Below are 19,080 nucleotides of genomic sequence, written 5' to 3' on the forward strand. Positions count from 1 at the left end.
CCAACAGAAGGGATGCTGACAGGCTGAACAAGCTTGTGAGGAAGGTTAGCTCTGTTGTTGGAGTTAAACTGGATAATCCGGAGGAGGTGGCTGAGGGGAGGACGAGGAGGAAACTGGACAGTATCCTGGATAACCCCTTCCACCCCCTCCATGCAGAGCTAGTGAAGATGAGGAGTACGTTCAGCCACAGACTTATCCCACCTCGGCACAGCACTAAGCGCCTGGGAAACTCCTTTGTGCCTGTAGCCATCAGGCTGCAAAACAAGGGGTTAACCATGCGAGTCACTGACAATAACCCGGACTGCACATCAAACCTGCACTTTTACACTTTTGCACAAAGACTTTTACCCGTATCAATGAATGTAATTTATTCAACAATCTGGATAAAAAAAGCTTATATGTTCCTTGAAGTCCTTAATTCCATTTTTTTTGTTTTTACAGATAATTAGCTGCACATCATTTTAATCATTTTATTTTTGTTTTATTATCCTGTGAACCACACTGTCCTGTTTTTCAACCTTATTCTGGTGCTGCTTAAACCACTGAATTTCCCCACGGGGATTAATAAAGGTACATCTTATCTTATCTTTAAGTACTCACAGCTGAGCAATGTCTCCTGTGACTGTTGTACTATTATTTATTGTATCATTACTATTCTCCTTTTTTACTATGGGAGTGAAGGTTGAACTCATTTTAAACTAAGAACCAAACACTTTTATCATTCTGGATTAATCTGCAGATGTTTTTCCCAATCAATCTATTGATCCTAACAGTTGATTTGTCTTTTTTAACTTGTTCGTATGAAGCAGGTGTTGTTCTTTGTGGTGCACCCCACATGGAAAAAAGTGGATTCAAATCAAATGAGCTTTTTCACAGCACCACAGACAGTGAAATATAGATTCTGCATTTACCCCTTCCTAGTTATAGGAGCCGTGGGGAGCTGTCATACATACAGCAGTGTGGGCTTCTGGTGCCTTGCTCAAGGGCAGCTCTCTCTAGGGATAAGCAGATTCCCAGAGATCAAAACAGTGTTGTCCTTTAGACCAAACAAATGTAACATGGCGGGTCAAATTGAGGAGGCGTGACTATTTCATTTTGTTTGTGTTCTTGGATCTGTTCACAGGAAGGAACAAACTCATCTGTGTGAGGAGAGGTTGGTTTGGTCTGTCTGTCAGTATGACAAATAAAATTAAAGGGGCCCTATTATGATTTTGCCTTTCTGCTTTCCTGTAGTGCTATTTAGGTGTTTGTGCATGTAAATGTTAAGGGGCGGGTTATTTCTGACATCTATTGGAGGTTGACCAATCACATAAGAGCCAGCCAGGGTGAAAAGAGGTGCAGCAGCACAGGCAGAATGAGAAAAATAAAAGAGCTTTTTGAACATTAAAGCATGGAGACATGTCTCAGGAGGCATTAAATACATATATGAACCTCAAAATGAACAGAATATATTTTAAATGCAACTCCAAACCTCTTTATAGGAGGTGACTTTGAAAGAGAAACAGTGCGCACACTCTAAACACAGTTTCATCACTTTATTACAGTAAATGAGTCCATATCATACATACACAGAACAGAGACGGACAGGTTTGTATTTCTTTCTCTCTCTTTCACCATCTTTCCTTCCATCACTGCAACACATCAGACCACCAGGGCAGAAAGACACCAAAGTGAACCGCATCGGAGTAAAAATGATGAAGTAAATGTGACATTTACACACAACTGACAATCTGAAAACAAACAAAAAGAACAAGTTCTGAGATTCAGTCAACATTTCTGCCCATTGACCACTGATAGACACACAAATGTCTCTGTAGCTGATCAATACAAGTTCTGAATGCCATAATACAAAATGCCCGAGTTGAGTACAAGCTGGACATCAAACTGTACATTTCTAGTCCAACTAAACACTTTAACGATCAGGTCAGGCATGACAAAGCACTTGTCTGAAAATGCCACTGACCCTAGGCTTAATCTATATCCTGTTAGCTTTTTATCAATACTGCACAGTAGTTATATATTGCAATCTGTCACAACAAACACAGTTCTGTTCCAAAATGTGACAAGAAAAATCTACTAGGAGAATTCAAACAAGCGCCGGAGGCTTTTTTTATTTCTAAAGCTGCTGTTTTACGAAGTACGACTTTTGCCATTTTTCTGTTGTGACGTTTACAGAGTGACTGGGTGTGGTCTCTTTACCGTGGAGCGACAACAGGAGGTCTTTTTTATATAATAATATAAAATAAAACCAAGTTGAAATCTTGAATTTGCTTCACTAGAATTAGCATTCGTCCAACAATGATGCAACAGCTCCCTCTTATGTAGAATTTGCAGCATGTCAAATGTAATTTCCTTTTCAGGTATAACATGATTTACAATACGAGTGTAAAACAAACATCGTTTTATACATTTTGCATTTATTACACTGTATTGATCAACATTAGAAATAGACTGTAGGAGAAAGATGCTCCTAACATGACTGACTCAGTACTTTTGATTTTTAAGAGGTCAAATTGATGTTACAGGGATTATATTTTCCACCCAAAGTGACCACAAAGAGAGCATTATGGAACAGAAACCCGTTAAAATGTTCATTCAACATCGAGGTGCTCCCACAGGACAGCTGAGTCACCGCGTTAGCAGCTAGGTTACAATTTTCACTGGACTTGTACTAAGAAAGAGAGAGAAAGATTTCAACAAACATGAGGAGTAGGCTGAGTTTTTCTTCTTTGCTGTATTTACATTTTCAATTGTGAAAGAAAAAAAAATATTTACAAAAATGCACAAACTAAGACTGCTTCATCGACAGGATGAGGGGGGCGGGGGGGGGAGAAGATATAAACAACTCTGTAATAAAAAGTAAAAAGAGGAAAATAAAAATCAGTGATATTTACACGTGCGATAAGAGAAGGAGAGTGAGGGGGGGGATGGCTTCTGAGATCGGAGGAAGAGACGCAGCAGACACGTTTGATCCCTCTGCAGGGGGTGGGGGGGTTACACTTTTTCATGGCCGCAGACAGCTCTGAGTGCGTCGCGCCCGCAGAGTTAAACATGATGCTAGTTCTCTTTACAGCAAAGGAAACGGGGAGGAAGGGGAAGAGAATGATGTATGCTCTCCACTCTCCTCATACAAAATCAATGTGAGTGTGGTGGAATCCCCAAAAAACATTCAAATAACCAAACATTGCTGCAGTTTTAAAGGTGGAGGCATGGAAGGATAGTATCAAATATACTATACGACAAACTTTCAAGTGGTCTGCACTGCTTACTAAAGATCTGTATTGTTGACGGCTCTAATCCCTACAACACTGGCTGTTCAGACTGCACGTTGGAGTATGGTCACACACATCTGTGAATATTTGAGAGAAGGGCGACTCTGGTAATACATTCTCCTTCACTTGTTTACGCTACTTTTTCCTCACTCTTAATTCAAATTGGTCCGCACAAAAATAAAAGTACAAGGAGCACACAAACACAGTCACCAAACAGGAAGTCCCCTGCTTCCAACTCAAGTTTAACTATACTCACATTAAGCCTTCCACTGTGCTGTGTTTTTGTTTTGAAATTGTTCACATATTATTGGTAATGGGAGTAAAGTAGCTGCGACATTATAATGCCCTCCTTGGCTGAAAAAAACTGACGTCTGACTCCATCACAAAACAAATCAATTTAGATGAAGTATCCCACCCTGTCGAGTTTTAATAAAACATTAAATCCTCCATCCCAGCATTATTCAGTTCCTCTGCTGCGTTTAATCAACACTCACCCAGCTCTTGGACTACATTGGCATTTTTTTCTACACTTACATCAGGACAAGAAGCAATTTGTTTTAGCTAAAATGGGAATTTCCTCAAAATTGACTTTTTGATTAGACAGCGTTTTTTCTTAAATCTGATGATATGGTTTAAGACCCTTTATACAGTGTAAAGTATTATATTGTGAAAGTAAAACACACTTAAAGACCAGCAAAACCAGCCTATTGTTTTTTCTGTATAAATACATGTCAACGGGGGAGCCAACAAGTAACTATATTTACCACATTTAAATACTGTTTAAAGTTTTAAAATGTTTAAATGTAAAACAATCAGCCTTTTTAAAAGCAGTTGCCATAATTCAAAATTTTACTTAACACGTTGACCTCAGTGAAAGTTATTTTTTTTCAAATTTTGTTTAATTAAAATAATTCAATCAAAGCATATTTTAGTAGAACCCCTTTAGAAATATTTCTGAAACCAGTGGACTTTAGCAAATCAATTCTGGAAACAATTTCCTTAAGAAGCATTGATGTTGCGAAACAGAATCTCTATTTAAATAGACAAGCTTCAATATCCATTTATGTTCTTTATATGGAAGTATGAAATGAGTGGAACAAATTCCCAAATAAAAATGTAAAGGAACCTAAAGCCGTGATTGATCTTTAAAAGACAACTGTGAATATGAAGGGGAACTTAATCTTTGGAGAATAACACTCGGTAGATTGGATATCTGGGGAAAAAAGGAAAATCCGATAACATTTGGCAAAAATACCTGCTATCTGTTATAAAGGTACTCGCTTTGTTTAGTATTTTACACTTGAATTCTAAATCTTTTTTCGTTGTTTTAAGGGTGCCCATTAATCAAAAATGTTGTTAAAAGTTCTGAGTGAAAAAGTTTAAATAAAAGAAGCCGCAGTGTACAAACGTACTAATAACATATTACATGTTTAAAAAAGGGACAAACTAAGTATTGGAACAGTTAGAGGAAGTGGTATTAAACCATTCTTAACCAAACAATACGAGACATGGTGACTCCAGTCCGGTCTGTTCAGAGTAATGCAGCCACTGAACACATTCACCCTCATCCTAACACTGCGACCTGCTACTGAGGAGGTCTTCTACCCTACCTGCCACTTAAATAAAGAAGACTTCACACCTAACATCAGGCTGGGCTGGTAAAATAATGTGGCTGGAGGACTTAGGGATTATGATTCCCTGCATCCACTCTCCTGCCCTGAGTTGAATAAAACATCCTATACCCTGATGACCTGTTGGGGGCCAGTTCTGATCTCAGGCTCAGATGCAAAAAAACTGAAGCGTGTAAAAAAATAATCTGAAGAGGAAAAACAAAACCTGTATATATACTAGCTGTTGTGTGACCACATGATGCTTTCAATTTGTCAAATAAATAAAACACAAATATTAAGAAAAAAAAAGTTGATTTTAAAAAAAGTTTATATTACAGAGGACCAGCCCCCACTATTGAACCTTCACAGACCACCCGAGCAGCAGCGAGATGACTGTGTTTGAGTGTGTGTGTGTGTGTGTGTGTGTGTGTGTGTGCCTAACAATCACCTGCCGTGGTTTGGACCCTGGCAGCTAAAGAACTAATGTTTGTTTGTTCAACGCAGTTACTGTACAAAAACAGATCATCTAAGAGGAGAGCAAGCAGCATGGAGGAAAGCAGGAGTGTGTGTGTGTGTGTGTGTGTGTGTGTGTGTGTGTGTGTGTGTGTGCATCTGAGATAAGGGTGAGGCTGGCAGGCAGGTGCGAAGCGGCTTCAGATGCTGTTCAGAGATCCTGGTACTGAGCTGTGTTGAGATGAGTCTGAACCAGTACCATCTGAAGAAGAGGAAACAGAGACAGTCAGTTCGGGGACAAAGATCTCGAAGGCTCATCAAAGACAGATGTAACAGGCAGCAACTGAAAACATACTTTGAAAAGATGTGCGTTATTTAAGTTACTTTATAATATAAGGGGAAATCATTTTAATGAGAGGGCTTCAAAAGGGACAAATGTGTTATCGCTGTAAAGGTATGTTGAATCTTCAAATAGTATGTTTTCACATTGTTTGAAGAGAGTGGTCTACTATTATAGGTCTCCTTATTTTAGAACCAATACGGTGTTTTATCTACAATGTGTGCATACAGAAATCTGTTATTTCTGAATGAGTGGCCAGTATTTACCATACTAATCCGTTCATGACAATCAATACCGCCATCTAGTGTCAAAAAACATCTGGTAACAGCAAGATGTACAGAACCGCTGACTACAGTGGTTGCCTCTGGGGCGGGCCAATCCCACAGATCCCATTAAAGAACAAAAAATGTACCTGTTTATTTACCTAATTGTGCACTCGTTTAATTTCAGCACTATGATTGTGGTAATTTAGAGTTGTGCTAGTGTCTCTCCTCTTCTTTTCTCTCTCTTATGCTTTACAGAGGGCCGAGTTTTCACGGGAGCTCTGTGTTAACAATGTAAGGTTAAATAAAAGTGCATGCAGGAGGAAATTAAACTGTGACGAGATCATTAAATGTGTTAAATCAATTTAATTACTCATTGTCTGGACTTTTCTGGTAATAGTTTCCATTTTACACCAAATCTAAACACTTTTAGTTCATCCACTTCGTAACATTTCAATTCATTTATAAAAGCATTAACAGAAGAGTTCCCCACCGTGGGCGGAGGCAGCTGAATGGGAGCGAGCGTGAGGAGGAATGAGGGTGGAGTTCAGCTGGGGCTGGATGGACAGCTCTGCGGGGAATAAAGAGTTTTATATTTAACGATGAGTCATATCAGGAGGAGAGCTTCCACAACAATGGGGCAGTGTGCGCTGCCTTAAATTCACCTCCACTGAGGTTCAGTGCGGCCCTAAGCAGAGCAGCAAGCAACACCTGATTGTATTTCGCTGAACAGATGGTGAGGATTTTGACAACACAGATTGATGTGGTGGCATTATTAAACTAACACCTTTTCTATGTATTTGAATGTGTTGATATTTAAACACAGAGGCCGCAAAACGTTGAAGGCTGGGGCGAGAGACGGTAGATGATGGTGAGAGAGAAAGTTGTTGTAGAAGCAGCAGTGCCAGATCGCAATTGGCTTAAAAATGACCCATACATTAACTCGGTTAATGTCCCGTGGCGTGGTGTTTTATGTAATGTGTGTTGCATTCATCCATTAAACGCCTCAAAGTCTAAATCTTGTTATTGGTTAGTCGGTCTGGCTTTCTAGGCTAACATCATCTACAGTATGTAAAACAGGGATAACTTCACATAAAGAAATGTTCATTTACAGCACTATGTTGGCAAAAATGGTCAATTAAAGCTGAAAGAAATATACGCTTATAGGGAAAAATGCCACAGGCGACATTACTGGTGAGACGGTCAGACAAAGAGTTATTACTAAAATGGAGACGTCGTTTAAAAAATAATCTGGCTTTGTCAGTTTAATAGCAACTCCAACCTAGTGCGCCATTGCAGTTATTGAAACTGTAACGCCATGATGTGACTCCTCTCTGGCTCTGGTTATTGGAAAAGCAAAAGTGGTTTGCAAGCTAAACCAGCTGCGAACCAAACTAGCCCCAGCACAGAGAGAGAAGGGAACTCATTTCAGTGGAAAGGAGCAACAATGTACCTGTGGTGCTGAAGTTGAACAGCATAGGCAGTTCTCGACCACTGGGCAGTCGTGTGTTGGGCTGGCGCAGCTCGTCAAAGAAGGCGTGAGAGCAGGCCTCTAGAGGGGAGAAGCGCGAGGCTGGCGTGTACTCCAGCAGCCGGGAGCAGAGAGCGATGGCCTCTGGAGGGGTGCGTGGTTTAAACACCTGAAGAACAAAAAGAGTTTAAAAATGAGCAAGAGACCATATCTAGCCACATTGTTGATTTATTTTAGCAAAATGTAAAACCTTAAAAGGCCTTAGAGAAGAGTTCTGAATATACAAAAACATGCAGTTATTAAAATAGAACGCTATATGCTCTGTAGTAAATGTTAAAGGACCACTTCTCTTGGTTTCACGTTGCTGCTGTACTCTTGAGGTGTCACAGGGTTAATCGACTTTCAGAAGGAGGGCACTGAAGCCCTTCAACTCGCAGATTTAAATAGACTGAGTGGGCAACAACACGGCCACAGGTACTCTCATTGTTTCTTCTGATACACTGCTCTGTGATACACACTTTTGGAATAAAGACCTTTGTATGTTTACAGAACAGTAGAATTCCTTTACCTATAACAGCACAAAATAAGCCAAAATATAGAAAATGTTTCCCTGTTTACAGATTTTTTCTCAATCTCCATTCTTTGATGCATGGATTCATTCTACTCGTCAGATCTATTTCGGCCTGGTGAATACTGAGAGACTCCTTTGTCCTCAGGTGTTATTACCTTGGTCCATGGATGAGCTTTGATCTGAGGAAACTTGAACTCTGTGTAGTTTGGATTCATCTCTCGGATTTGTTCCCTTGTTGGGGTTCCAAGCACCTGAGAATAGATGAATAGAAGAGTAAGAGCAGAGTTCTAAAGACACGTATAGATGTGATTCACTCATTCATTCATTCATTCTAGCAGACTTTCATGGTACCAATTTTTTATTACAAAATGATATCGCTCTGTGACAATCTCCACTGCAAACAGGAGTTACCTGGCACTGAAATAAGTTCAGCAAAGATCTATCTCTCAAAGAATATCTCATATAATAAACTAAGGACACACTCCTGGAGATATTGAAATATACAATTTAAATATTGTAGTACAATGTGCACATCTTTACTTTCTCTGTTGGATATTTTTAATTTCACTGTTTATATAAATATTCGTATGACAGTACTTCAACTTAAACAAATAAATAATCTTTTAATAGATATATATATATAAACACACACTCACCTTGATAATCTCCACGAGCTGGTCCACCCCGCTGTCCCCAGGGAATATGGGCTGTCCGAGCAGCAGCTCAGCCAGCACGCAGCCTGCTGACCAGATGTCGATGTTTGCCGTGTAGTCCGTGGCACCAAAGATGAGCTCAGGTGCACGATAATACCGCGAGCAGATATACGACACGTTGGGTTCACCGCGGATCAGCTGCTTGGCGCTGGGGAAACACAAGAAATCAGAACAAAAAATAAAGAGATCGCAGAAGTGGATGACAATCTGATCTGTTGTGGAGGATATCAAGAGAAGAGAAGTTTGTTGTTATTTCTTCTTTTAAAGAAGTTAAACAGTGATATTGCTGTGAGATAAAAAGAACAGCATAGACACATAGACCCTGTGTAGTAAGTCTGCTTCTTTTTTATACAATCACATCATGCCCCTGGGCTGTTTGAAGGCTTAGACATGAATTAACCTATACATACAGTATATATGTTATAGGCAATGACACACAGGCTGAAATCCCCGTTAAGCAATAGATACAGATCAGTTTAATTCAGTTTTTTCTTCAAACATAATCATGCCACATCTTTATTCTTGCTGATGTTAAGAAATGTGTTATATCTGGTATTGCATCTCACCTGCCAAAGTCACACAGCTTGAGGATAGCAGTTTCTGGGTCTACAAGCAAATTTTGGGGCTTGATGTCTCTGTGACACACGCCTTGGGAATGGATGTAAGCCAGACTGCGGAACAACTGGTACATGTACACCTGCGGGGTTCATAACATAAGAAAAACATACTGTTATAATTTTAAAAAGATTTTGTTTTACACATAAGAGTTTGAAAATATTGCCATAAAGTTGCCCTCTAACAACAAACTCCTAGACATTTCCCATTACTTAGACCACACACAAATGTCCAACTAGTGAAAAGCAGATAATTACCTTCACATATATGATAGGAATGATGCTCTTGGCCTTGTTAAAATGCCTGGCAACCCTGTAGACCGTCTCAGGTACGAAGTCCAGCACCAGGTTAAGATACACTTCATCTTTCTGTACAGCACGGGGCAGAGAGAGCTCATTGGTCAGAAAATGTAGGATTCAAGAAGCCCTGCCCATTCTTATAGGTTCACAATTCATATGGAGCTATCCAATAAACACAGACATTCATTTTAGGGTTGCTGTTATTTACTTTTTCCACCATCCGAGTTCATTTATCCCCAATGACATATCATTCCATCTGTTTTAATGTCCTTAAACTATGGCACTGTGAGACAGGAGGGAGGGAATATGTTCATGTGTGTCTGAGGATGATCTTGCCTTGAAAAAATAAACACAATATTTATTTGGAGCCTCAAAGGTCCTCCACACCATGATAGCTATGATGAGAACTATAAATAAAACAATGTGGGCATCCACAGAGATGTACAACAACTGTAAGGAGATGCCCTGTGCCAGAGCAAGATGGATTTTGACGGCCTCTTCCTGTTGTATGATGTGCAGAGAAAGAAATTAAGATAAGGATATAAATAATATAAATAAGTTAAAATAGGAGCGGCCGCTGTGCTGTGTGTGTTTCAGGACCAGTGAGGCTAGAGGGGTGGAGAGCTGCTGTTTATTACAATAAGTACACTTCATTGCAGATGAAGACAAAAAATGCACCTTCATATTTGTATGGATTTTGTTGGCTGTTAAGCAACGATATTGTTCGCCAGTGTCGTTATAGTCATGATCTGGACTCTGTCCTCCACTAAGATAACAATGATATTTAAAACGATATATTTATAGTTGTTGTTCTTGTGTTTGACAGCCCTCAGCAGTGCAGGCTGCATCTACGCTGTTCAGATAAGTATTTTTGTAATTCACTTGAGTATTTTTGCCTGCATGTGCACCCACTTGGTCCCTCTTCTGAATTTAACCAAGTGATTTGATTTTCTTGCAAAAACAAATTGAGAAAACAACAAAAAGCACGAGCTGTACCTTCTCTCCACTGGAGTAGAAGAAGAAACGTAGTCTGACAATGTTGCAGTGGTCCAGCTTCCTCATGATCTGCAGTTCCCGATTCTACAAAGGCAAGAGGACACTTTAGTAAATATGGGAAATCCAGAAAACAGACCGAGCATGGGAAGATTAAAAAAACCTTACATACATACAAGAGACCTTACATACATAGAACAAACTGCCAACACGTGTAAATCAGCTTTAATAATGAATTTAAATCACTCTACTTTATCATTACTGTACATTTTTACTTTAATTGCAGTCTTACATCTTATGTTTCTAAAAATAGTTATATTCAATCATTTTATTTTTATTTCATTCTAAAATGGAGCCACTGTCAAAAGAAATTCCCAAGGAAAATGTCAGTATTCTGACAGTGAATCAGTTTGAATAATTAATAATACCTCATATTATCTTTATTGGTCATTTCTACATACACTGTTTTTTGGTTTATATAAAGTGTAACAATTTTTTAACTAGCAAAACAAAACACATGGGAGACGTGTGTACGCTGTTTCAAGTGAGTCTTCAATACAAGGATTTTTTTGTAATCTCTTAAACAAGCACACATTATGAAATATACCTTTCAGTGTATACCTTTGTAGCATTTCTATCATGTACATTTCCCTCAGAGACAATAGAATGTGAATGAATGTGTATATTACCTTGAACCTCTTATCCTGCAGGACTTTCTTAATGGCCACCATCTCTTGGCTGTCGATGAGGCGAGCTTGGTACACCACACCAAATGACCCATTGCCAATTACCTGCAATGTTTTCACAAACGAGGGAACAGTAAGACACTGGACTGAAGCTCATCAGGTGATGTGATTTATAAGGCTGTTGTTTCTGACTAAATATAGAATTTCAGTGTGTTTTGTCAGTGCAGCTTTGCCATTGTTTACACAGTATTAAAGAGACAAAGTCATCTTTGAAGTGATAAAAGGAAACCACCAGTAGACCTGCAAAGGCTCGTCAAAGTCTTACCTCTAACCTCCTCCCATGTCATTTCATTAAAGACAATTATGTCACATTTTCAGTTCAGATACAAGATAAACTCAGCAGTGAGAGCCATAATGTCAGCGCACGGCGAAGTGATTATGGAGCCACTGGTATTGATCGCCAACCATATCAACTTCAGCCAGACGGCAGCCACGTTGTGTAATGAGGTCATAAAGGTCTTCGTTACAGTAGCAGATTTTCTCATGACATTGTACAGAGTCATATAAATGTTCTTCTTCGTTTGATGACACTGATTTTACTTCCATGCTCACCTTGATGTCAGTGTAAGAGACTTCCTGTGGGCGGTCCGGTCCCTGACCTGGTGTGGCCACGACTGTAGTCACCTTCCCACTGTCTCCTAGGAAACAAACAGGAAACAGTAGTTAATATGAGGCCATGGGATATACAGTGCTGCAGTGAAAACCTATTTTTGTAGGCTGACACGGAAGATAGCTTAGTAAAGGGCTTCCAGACCAAAAGCAGCAGGATTTGTATTAGATTTTGGAATAACGCAGTAAATAAGATCTCTGGCAAACACACATTTATGGTAGTAACATAGATGTATAAAAGCTAAACCATAAAAACAAATCAGTAGAAATAAAAAGCTAACGTTAGGCCATAAAAGAAATAGATGATGGCCACAAGACTGTGGACTCGTGTTTGCCGTGGTGACCTGTTAGTCTAATTTAGCCACTTGTTAGCAACCACCGTTGTCAAAATATGTAAAAGATTCAGACGTTCAACACTGGGGCATTTATATACATATTATACGTTGTAGAACATATCGGGAACATTTCGGAAACATGTATTAACCACAGACATCATTTGGGGAATCAAACCCCCTCTTTTAGCCATGTTAGTGCTAAATCGCTAACTCATAGGGTTTAGGACTCATTCCTGCACCACTCCATAAGAATTGAAATGTCATGATTCAGAGCTTGTAATAGCAGGTAGTCTGTCAATTGCTTTATTGTGCTAAAACTTGTGAAGTTATAAAACGTATTGAAATTGCCTGTAATCCCAACAGCAACAGAGCCATACACCCAACCCAGGAGACTCCCTGCGGCCTGAACATGTGGGCCGTCCCTCCGCTGGCCGTCTGAATATGTAGGTTAATGACAGCCTCGTGAATGGATGGTAACTTTTCAAAGCCCCCAAGGTAGTAGAAAAACAATGGCAGAGTTCATATCCAAGACACTGTGACTAATTAAACTGGGAACCAAACCAAAAATAGCCGCTTCTTCGGTCCCGGTATGCTGTTTTAAGTCACTACAGCCTTCCATACAAGAGTTTTTTGTAATCTCTTAAGCAAGCACACACATTATGAATTATACCTTTCAGTGGGTACCTTTGTAGCATTTCTATTATTTACCTTTACCTCAGAGACAAAGGAAAAATGTATCGACAAGTAAAAAGTACTGCCTCAAGTTAAAAAAAAGACCTCAGGGTTCATATGTCGTCATCTCAAGTGTGGTTCAAACTCTCTGGGGTCAAGGACTGTACTGAACGTGTTTTTTGGTTTGTTTTTCTTTTACATCCAGGGCTTCTCTTTGGATTTTCCAGTAAAGTTATGGATGTCCAACTCTGGAATTCTGGTTATATCAATGTAATGTAGATCCCACCTTTATACAGATGTATGTGTGCTTTTTGTTTTTGAAGCAAACAAACAAATATGGATTAAAATCTAAATATTTTGTCACAAGAAAAACATACTCATTCATCTTTTCTATCAATACATTTTTTTACTTTGGAATTTGAAATGTTTGGATTAGTCGGAAAAATCCTATGCAGTCACCACTGAAATCTTATTTTGCAAATAGTATAATATTCAGTTGCATTCTCTTTACACACAGCTTAAGCACACCAACTGTAATATAATAGTCATAAAGTGGAGCTTTAATTATCACAAAGGCTGAGGACATCCTGTAAACACAGTGATACTGATAAAATACTTTATCCCTGGACTCCAAATCCCCTCCACAAGAGTCTTGTCCTTTACACTCAAAAAATTCCATTGCTTTAAAAGTCAAATTTAGGTTATTGTGGGTTCTGAATCAAAAGCAAATTGGAATGATGCAATAAACATTGACTTCATAGAAAAAGACAGTACAGGGGGCCCAGATGACCTAGCAGTTTAAGGTGCAGTGACACTGATCAGCAACACCCCTGGTTACAGGCTGGCCTTCGACTTCAGTTGCATATTTAGAATTCACATTTCCAAAAGATCAAATATGACTAAAACTGACAGTAACTGTTTTTGATGCTGACCTACGACGGTTGGCAGTCTCAAAGCACATCAACTTAAGTGTAGCTACGGAGAAACATTTATATGTAATTTCACTTTTAATAAAAGATACAATTTAGAACATTTTGCTGGAGTTTTTTTTGGCTCAACTTAAACCATTACAATTAGCAGATGTAGTAAAAACATCACTTATACATGTCAAACCAGTTGATGGATATTTGATTTTTCTCTGCTGATCTATGCAACTTAAACAATACAGGAACCTTGTACCATCTACCTTTCATTATGCGGTATCACTGTCACCCAGACCATGTGTACATACTGTATACGTTGTTTACCACAAGACTTATTGATATGGAACTATTGCAGCCTGGACTGCACGTCCTGATGTTCTTGTATATCTATATCCACGGACACATGCCCACACAGTCAACTGTCATCAGAAAGTGTTCTGGTCACCCAATAGGCACACTGGCTGTATCTGTTACAGCTGAAACTGTGAGGCCTGCAGAGTGACCGGGTCACTGGGTTTTCCTAACTCAGTGACTGGGTTCATAATACCCTCCCACACAGGGGCTCCAGGTTAAAAGTAGGACAGATGGTTAAGGGATACGTTTGTGTCAACTGTCGATGTTGCTGCTCCTCTTACATTTTTCTTGCTGATGCATCAGCAGACTGTACACCCGGAGAGAAAGCAGGGCTCTTTTCCTGCTGCCACTCATTTTTCACAGCATGAAAAAGAACTTCCAAAGGCTTTAAACTTCCCACAGGTCGATAATCTATCATAATAAAGGCGACGTAGTACTCTGGCTCTGGCTGTTTTATTATTGTCTCATTTTATGCGAGTTCGGTGTTTGTGTCACACTCTGCTTCCTGTCATTCACCTGACATTCACAGAAGGAAACTCAAGTCTCAAAGAGCAAATTTTCCCTGACAAAACATGTCATTTTTCAAACGTTGTCACATCCATTACTATTATAATAAAATAGAACATAAACCATTTATATCTGCACAAACTATTCTGTTGCAGATGTTCTATTCTCTTCATTCACACAGCTCCCTGTGCTTCAATGAAGTTCACATCCTAAAGCAAAGTAGTTTCAGGAGGAATAAGTTTACCTAATAAATATGCAGTTTAATGCAGCAAGATCTTCCCAAAATCAAATCAGGCAAGATGTACTCTGTAGGGACAACCTCTGGTGTAAGCTTGAACTTTAAGTATCTTTTGTTTTAAAGTTGTTGTGGTCACGTGGCAGTCTACCACAAAAACAGACTCAAAACATCTTCCACTTCCCAGTGGATCATGATAATGTCTTTCAGTAAACAGGAAGTCACATTTACATAAAGCAACAGTATCGGTCATATGATTTTCTTATAAAAAGGGAATCATTAATACATAAGTAAATGTATTTCTGAAATGTCTTAAAGTTCAATTTAATTCTAACACTTGTCTTTTAAAAAAGGGACAATTTGCTGCTTTGTGTTATTAATATGTGGGCAGTGTATGCAAATGAACAATGCAACTTCCTTTTATGTTGTCATGCCAGCACCGAGAGCTCCCCTCTAATGCCGCTTTTCCACCAACCCGGAGCCGGAGCTGGAGGTTTTTTCGTGTTTCCACCACAGCGGCGCCGGCTTTAAGCACCGAAAAAACTTATCTTTCTGGCCCCACTCGGCTGCCCAGCAATATCCAAGAACCAAATACGTCACGCTTACTTTGGAGGGGGGAGATTAACCTGAGCAATAACAGTTCATGGCGAGTACAAGTAACAGCAGTAACGCTCAGCAGAGTGACTAGAACGCGACCACACACTTATAAAACACACACTTTATAAAGTCAGGCAACACTAAACAGGCTCAGTGTGATGCTGTTTATTTTACCTTACTTTAATCATCATCCGTTCTCTGTTATTGATCATTGTGAAGATCAGGCAGACGTTCTCCTGTTGTTTTGTATTATTGCAGCTATCGGATGGAATCAATACATGGGCTACACAGGTTGCCATCAGAAGTAAAATCATAACGAAAACTACGCCGGTAAAATATGCCTGTAGGAAACGGATTATGCCACAATAGGATAGCAGAGTAGTCAAGAGTCAGAGTAGCCTGGCTTGCTATGCTAACATCACCTGTCTAATGCCAGAGACACTTTCATAACAGCGTTGTGATGAAACAGCGTCAGTTCAGAATGAAACACATTCAGTTATGGGGGGGGGGGTATGCATCAGCTGCTTGTGTGACAGTCAGACAGTGAATACTTTTCAGTGAACACAGCCGTGAGTTAACGGTAGACTAAATGCTGGTGGACGAGCAGCACTACAGTGGGCGGAAAATACTGCTGAACCATGGCTCTCTGGAGAGAAGTATAAGGTTGGAAAAGTAGTTCTTTAATACAATCTGGCTTCACATGATTGAAAAGGACACGAGCATTGACACAATCCTCTATTGATGTTGTTGTGAGCGGAGTTGGGGATAAAATCAGCGACGTAAAACGCTGTGTGGGTCATAAGAGGGCATGCTAACAATGATGCAATGACGCAGCTCCACTCAGCCTCTGAGCGGTGGAAACACAAGGGCTGCTACAGGCTAGAACCAGAAGCGCAAGAAAAGCAAAAGATCGGGTCTTGAACCAGATCCGGTTTGGTGGAAAAGGGGCATAAGTCAGCCAGCTTTGAGGCTCTTCTTTGAACTACAGATTGTAGTCATGTGTATATTTTATTTTCCGACCAATCTCAATCTTGTAATGCTGAAATAGGACACTCTGAGCAGCTTTATGAGCCATAATTTGGGAAGGAAATGGGAGGGAAGTCGTCATATTGAGGAAGGGGCCGCCATAGCTGAGAATCAAGCATCGCAAGCTGGAGGAAAGCAGTGCAACAAGCCTGGTGCATTCTGGGAATTCCAGCCCTCTCTTAAGTCTTTTTCTTCTGGTCATGTAGCATCAACTCCAAAAAGATATTTGCACTGACAGCCAAGTTTCAAGAAATCTTTCCAGTGCTGAAATGCTTTAACCCGGACAGCAACAAGAGTGTGGTGATGATGTCAACCAGAGACAAATCCTGGAGCTTCTCCACCGACAGTGAATAATGGAACAACTGTCTGGATGCTGTCACAGCAGCCGTGGTAATTATACAGAGATGAGGGAACGTTTTCTGATTTACAGCTTTGAGCCCTATTTTTAAATCCCCTTGGGTGTAATATCTCAACAGTATACAAAACATATTTAACAAAAGGTCAACTAATTAAATCCTCAGTTGTGTTCCTTAGTTCAAATTAGCAAACATTTCAGTGGAATAGAAATGTGGAAATGTAACCATAATAGCGCATGCCATCAGATTAAAATAGTTCATTAAGAGTCATTCAATTGCAGGACCCCTGCTACGTTTGGCGGACAAGTCATGTCTGGGCTTGTCAGTTGCGCCTTGTGACATTTACACCAGCTGCTATAATGTTTCAGATTCTGTATCTCTACCGGGTCTACTCATTGCAGCACACCACTTCAACAAGTAAGCAGCTGGGTATCAAACATTTTACTTAATTTACCAGCCACTCCTAGCCCCGTGTTACCAAGGACATTTTTTTATAAATCTGATCCCCAAAGTTCACTTACTTGTACCAAGATGCCACATTATGGATATGTGTATGAAGAGCTTTAAATAACAACAGAGGGACTTAATGATAACCCTTTTCGTTTCATCATCAAACATCCTCCACTGTAGGCCTACATAATAACAGATCGCTAGTTGGTGTGGCAACTCTACATCTCTAATGCTCCTTGTGCAATTTAAATGTACCAGTAATACTAAATAGCAAATCCTTTTCTTTCATAAACAATGTACTAACTAGGTTAATCCATCCCCTTGAAATAGCCACAAGGTCTCACAAAACTTACAATGTATTCATGAATCATTTTTACCAGTTGAAGGCAACATTTGGAGCTTCATGGGCCAGTGATGCTGAGGGTGAGCAAAAACGTTTTGAACTGGAGATGACCTCCCATTTGGGCTCTAACATCAAAGTCACACACCGCTGCCTGCTAATGGATGATAGGGATTAACACATGCAAACACACATACATATCTCTATTACACCAGTCACTATGTTGATAAAGAGGCATAACTCCTTGGCATACCAGTAGACAGCCCAGCTCTTCTGCTGGACATGCATCACTTGCATCCTCCAGGCGTGGGCCACCTGCTGCTAAGCCATTGCCCCACAGGTGACCTTGGTGAACAGGCAACTTTACGTCCTGACCCTTCTACAGAGAAGCCAACCTGATAGCCTAAGCCCCACTCTCAAACAACATTAACGAAAACATAACTGAATGCAGCATTCAAGCTAGTATATTTGAGTAGAGCTTGGCCACAAAGAACAACACAGCCCCGTTTTAATGCTCATTCGCATTGGCACAGTGAAGTCAAATATACCCTCAGCTTTAGTCAATCATAAATAACAAGATTCTTTGTTAACATGTCCAACAATTTACTGGGTTATAGTGATGGCCAGCCAGCTGCTTAGTTTGACACCAGTAGGGGAACTAGTAAGATACAAAACAAGTGGCTAACATTAGCATGCTAACCAGTTAGCATGTTAGCAAGTTGGCTACCACTACACAACAGCAATAACGACTTTACTCCGGGTTACGAAAAATAACACTTCGAGGTAGTTCTGAGGCAAAAGCACATAGCATAATATATCGGATAAACATATTCTGATCAAGACCGGCTGCATAATAAGAACTTACTGGCAAGCTTTAGGTTGGAGCATCCCGACGAGCTGCTGCCGGAGGCCTGCGCGACCCCGGACTTTCCTGTGCTGCTACCCACGGCAGCGGCTGATCCGGTGGACGCAGCGGCGGTTCCTTGAACACCTGGCGGCTCAGCAAACGAGCTGGTCCTGGGCCGCCCGCTGCCGCTCATATCTCTGTGCAGGGTTCAGGGTTGTTCTTTCAATATTTTCAGCCTAGCGACTATTAATTTTGTATACCCGGCAGCGAATAATCGTGGAAAGACACACCGAGTAATACCGCTCCCGTTGCCGCCGGCTGTCTGGGCTGATAGCTGTTGCTAGACACCTAGAAACAGACCGCTCGCAATGCCACATGGGAGATGAAGTTCGATGTAGCTGTTACTCCAGTTTCCTGCACAGGCTTTAACAAATCAAAACAACTACAAATTTAAAATGACTTAACAGTGGATGTAGGCCACGA

General features: G+C 40.2%; 1 protein-coding gene across 1 annotated transcript; it reads right to left on the reverse strand.

Moving 5' to 3' along the window:
- Positions 1–1,520: 1,520 nt before the first annotated feature.
- On the reverse strand, positions 1,521–18,950 carry gsk3aa (glycogen synthase kinase 3 alpha a). Its single transcript, XM_063899437.1, has 11 exons — positions 18,616–18,950; positions 11,899–11,984; positions 11,290–11,391; positions 10,604–10,687; positions 9,566–9,676; positions 9,260–9,390; positions 8,637–8,841; positions 8,136–8,231; positions 7,392–7,578; positions 6,432–6,509; positions 1,521–5,597 (listed from the first exon to the last, which is right to left on the reverse strand). The coding sequence occupies exons 1-11, from the start codon at positions 18,788–18,790 to the stop codon at positions 5,536–5,538; spliced, it is 1,317 nt and encodes a 438-aa protein (XP_063755507.1). The 5' UTR covers positions 18,791–18,950; the 3' UTR covers positions 1,521–5,535.
- Between the last annotated feature and the right edge of the window lie 130 nt (positions 18,951–19,080).

Source organism: Eleginops maclovinus, chromosome 13, assembly GCF_036324505.1.
Source record: "Eleginops maclovinus isolate JMC-PN-2008 ecotype Puerto Natales chromosome 13, JC_Emac_rtc_rv5, whole genome shotgun sequence".
Lineage (NCBI taxonomy): Eukaryota > Metazoa > Chordata > Actinopteri > Perciformes > Eleginopidae > Eleginops > Eleginops maclovinus.

Coding starts and splice junctions, on each gene's coding strand:
- gsk3aa (XM_063899437.1), bottom strand. CDS start 18,790: ATGAGCGGCAGCGGGCGGCCCAGGACCAGCTCGTTTGCTGAGCCGCCA. Junction 9,677..10,603: donor TCTACTCCAGTGGAGAGAAG/GTACAGCTCGTG, acceptor CGTGCTGTACAG/AAAGATGAAGTGTATCTTAA. Junction 9,391..9,565: donor TTCCTATCATATATGTGAAG/GTAATTATCTGC, acceptor TGAACCCCGCAG/GTGTACATGTACCAGTTGTT.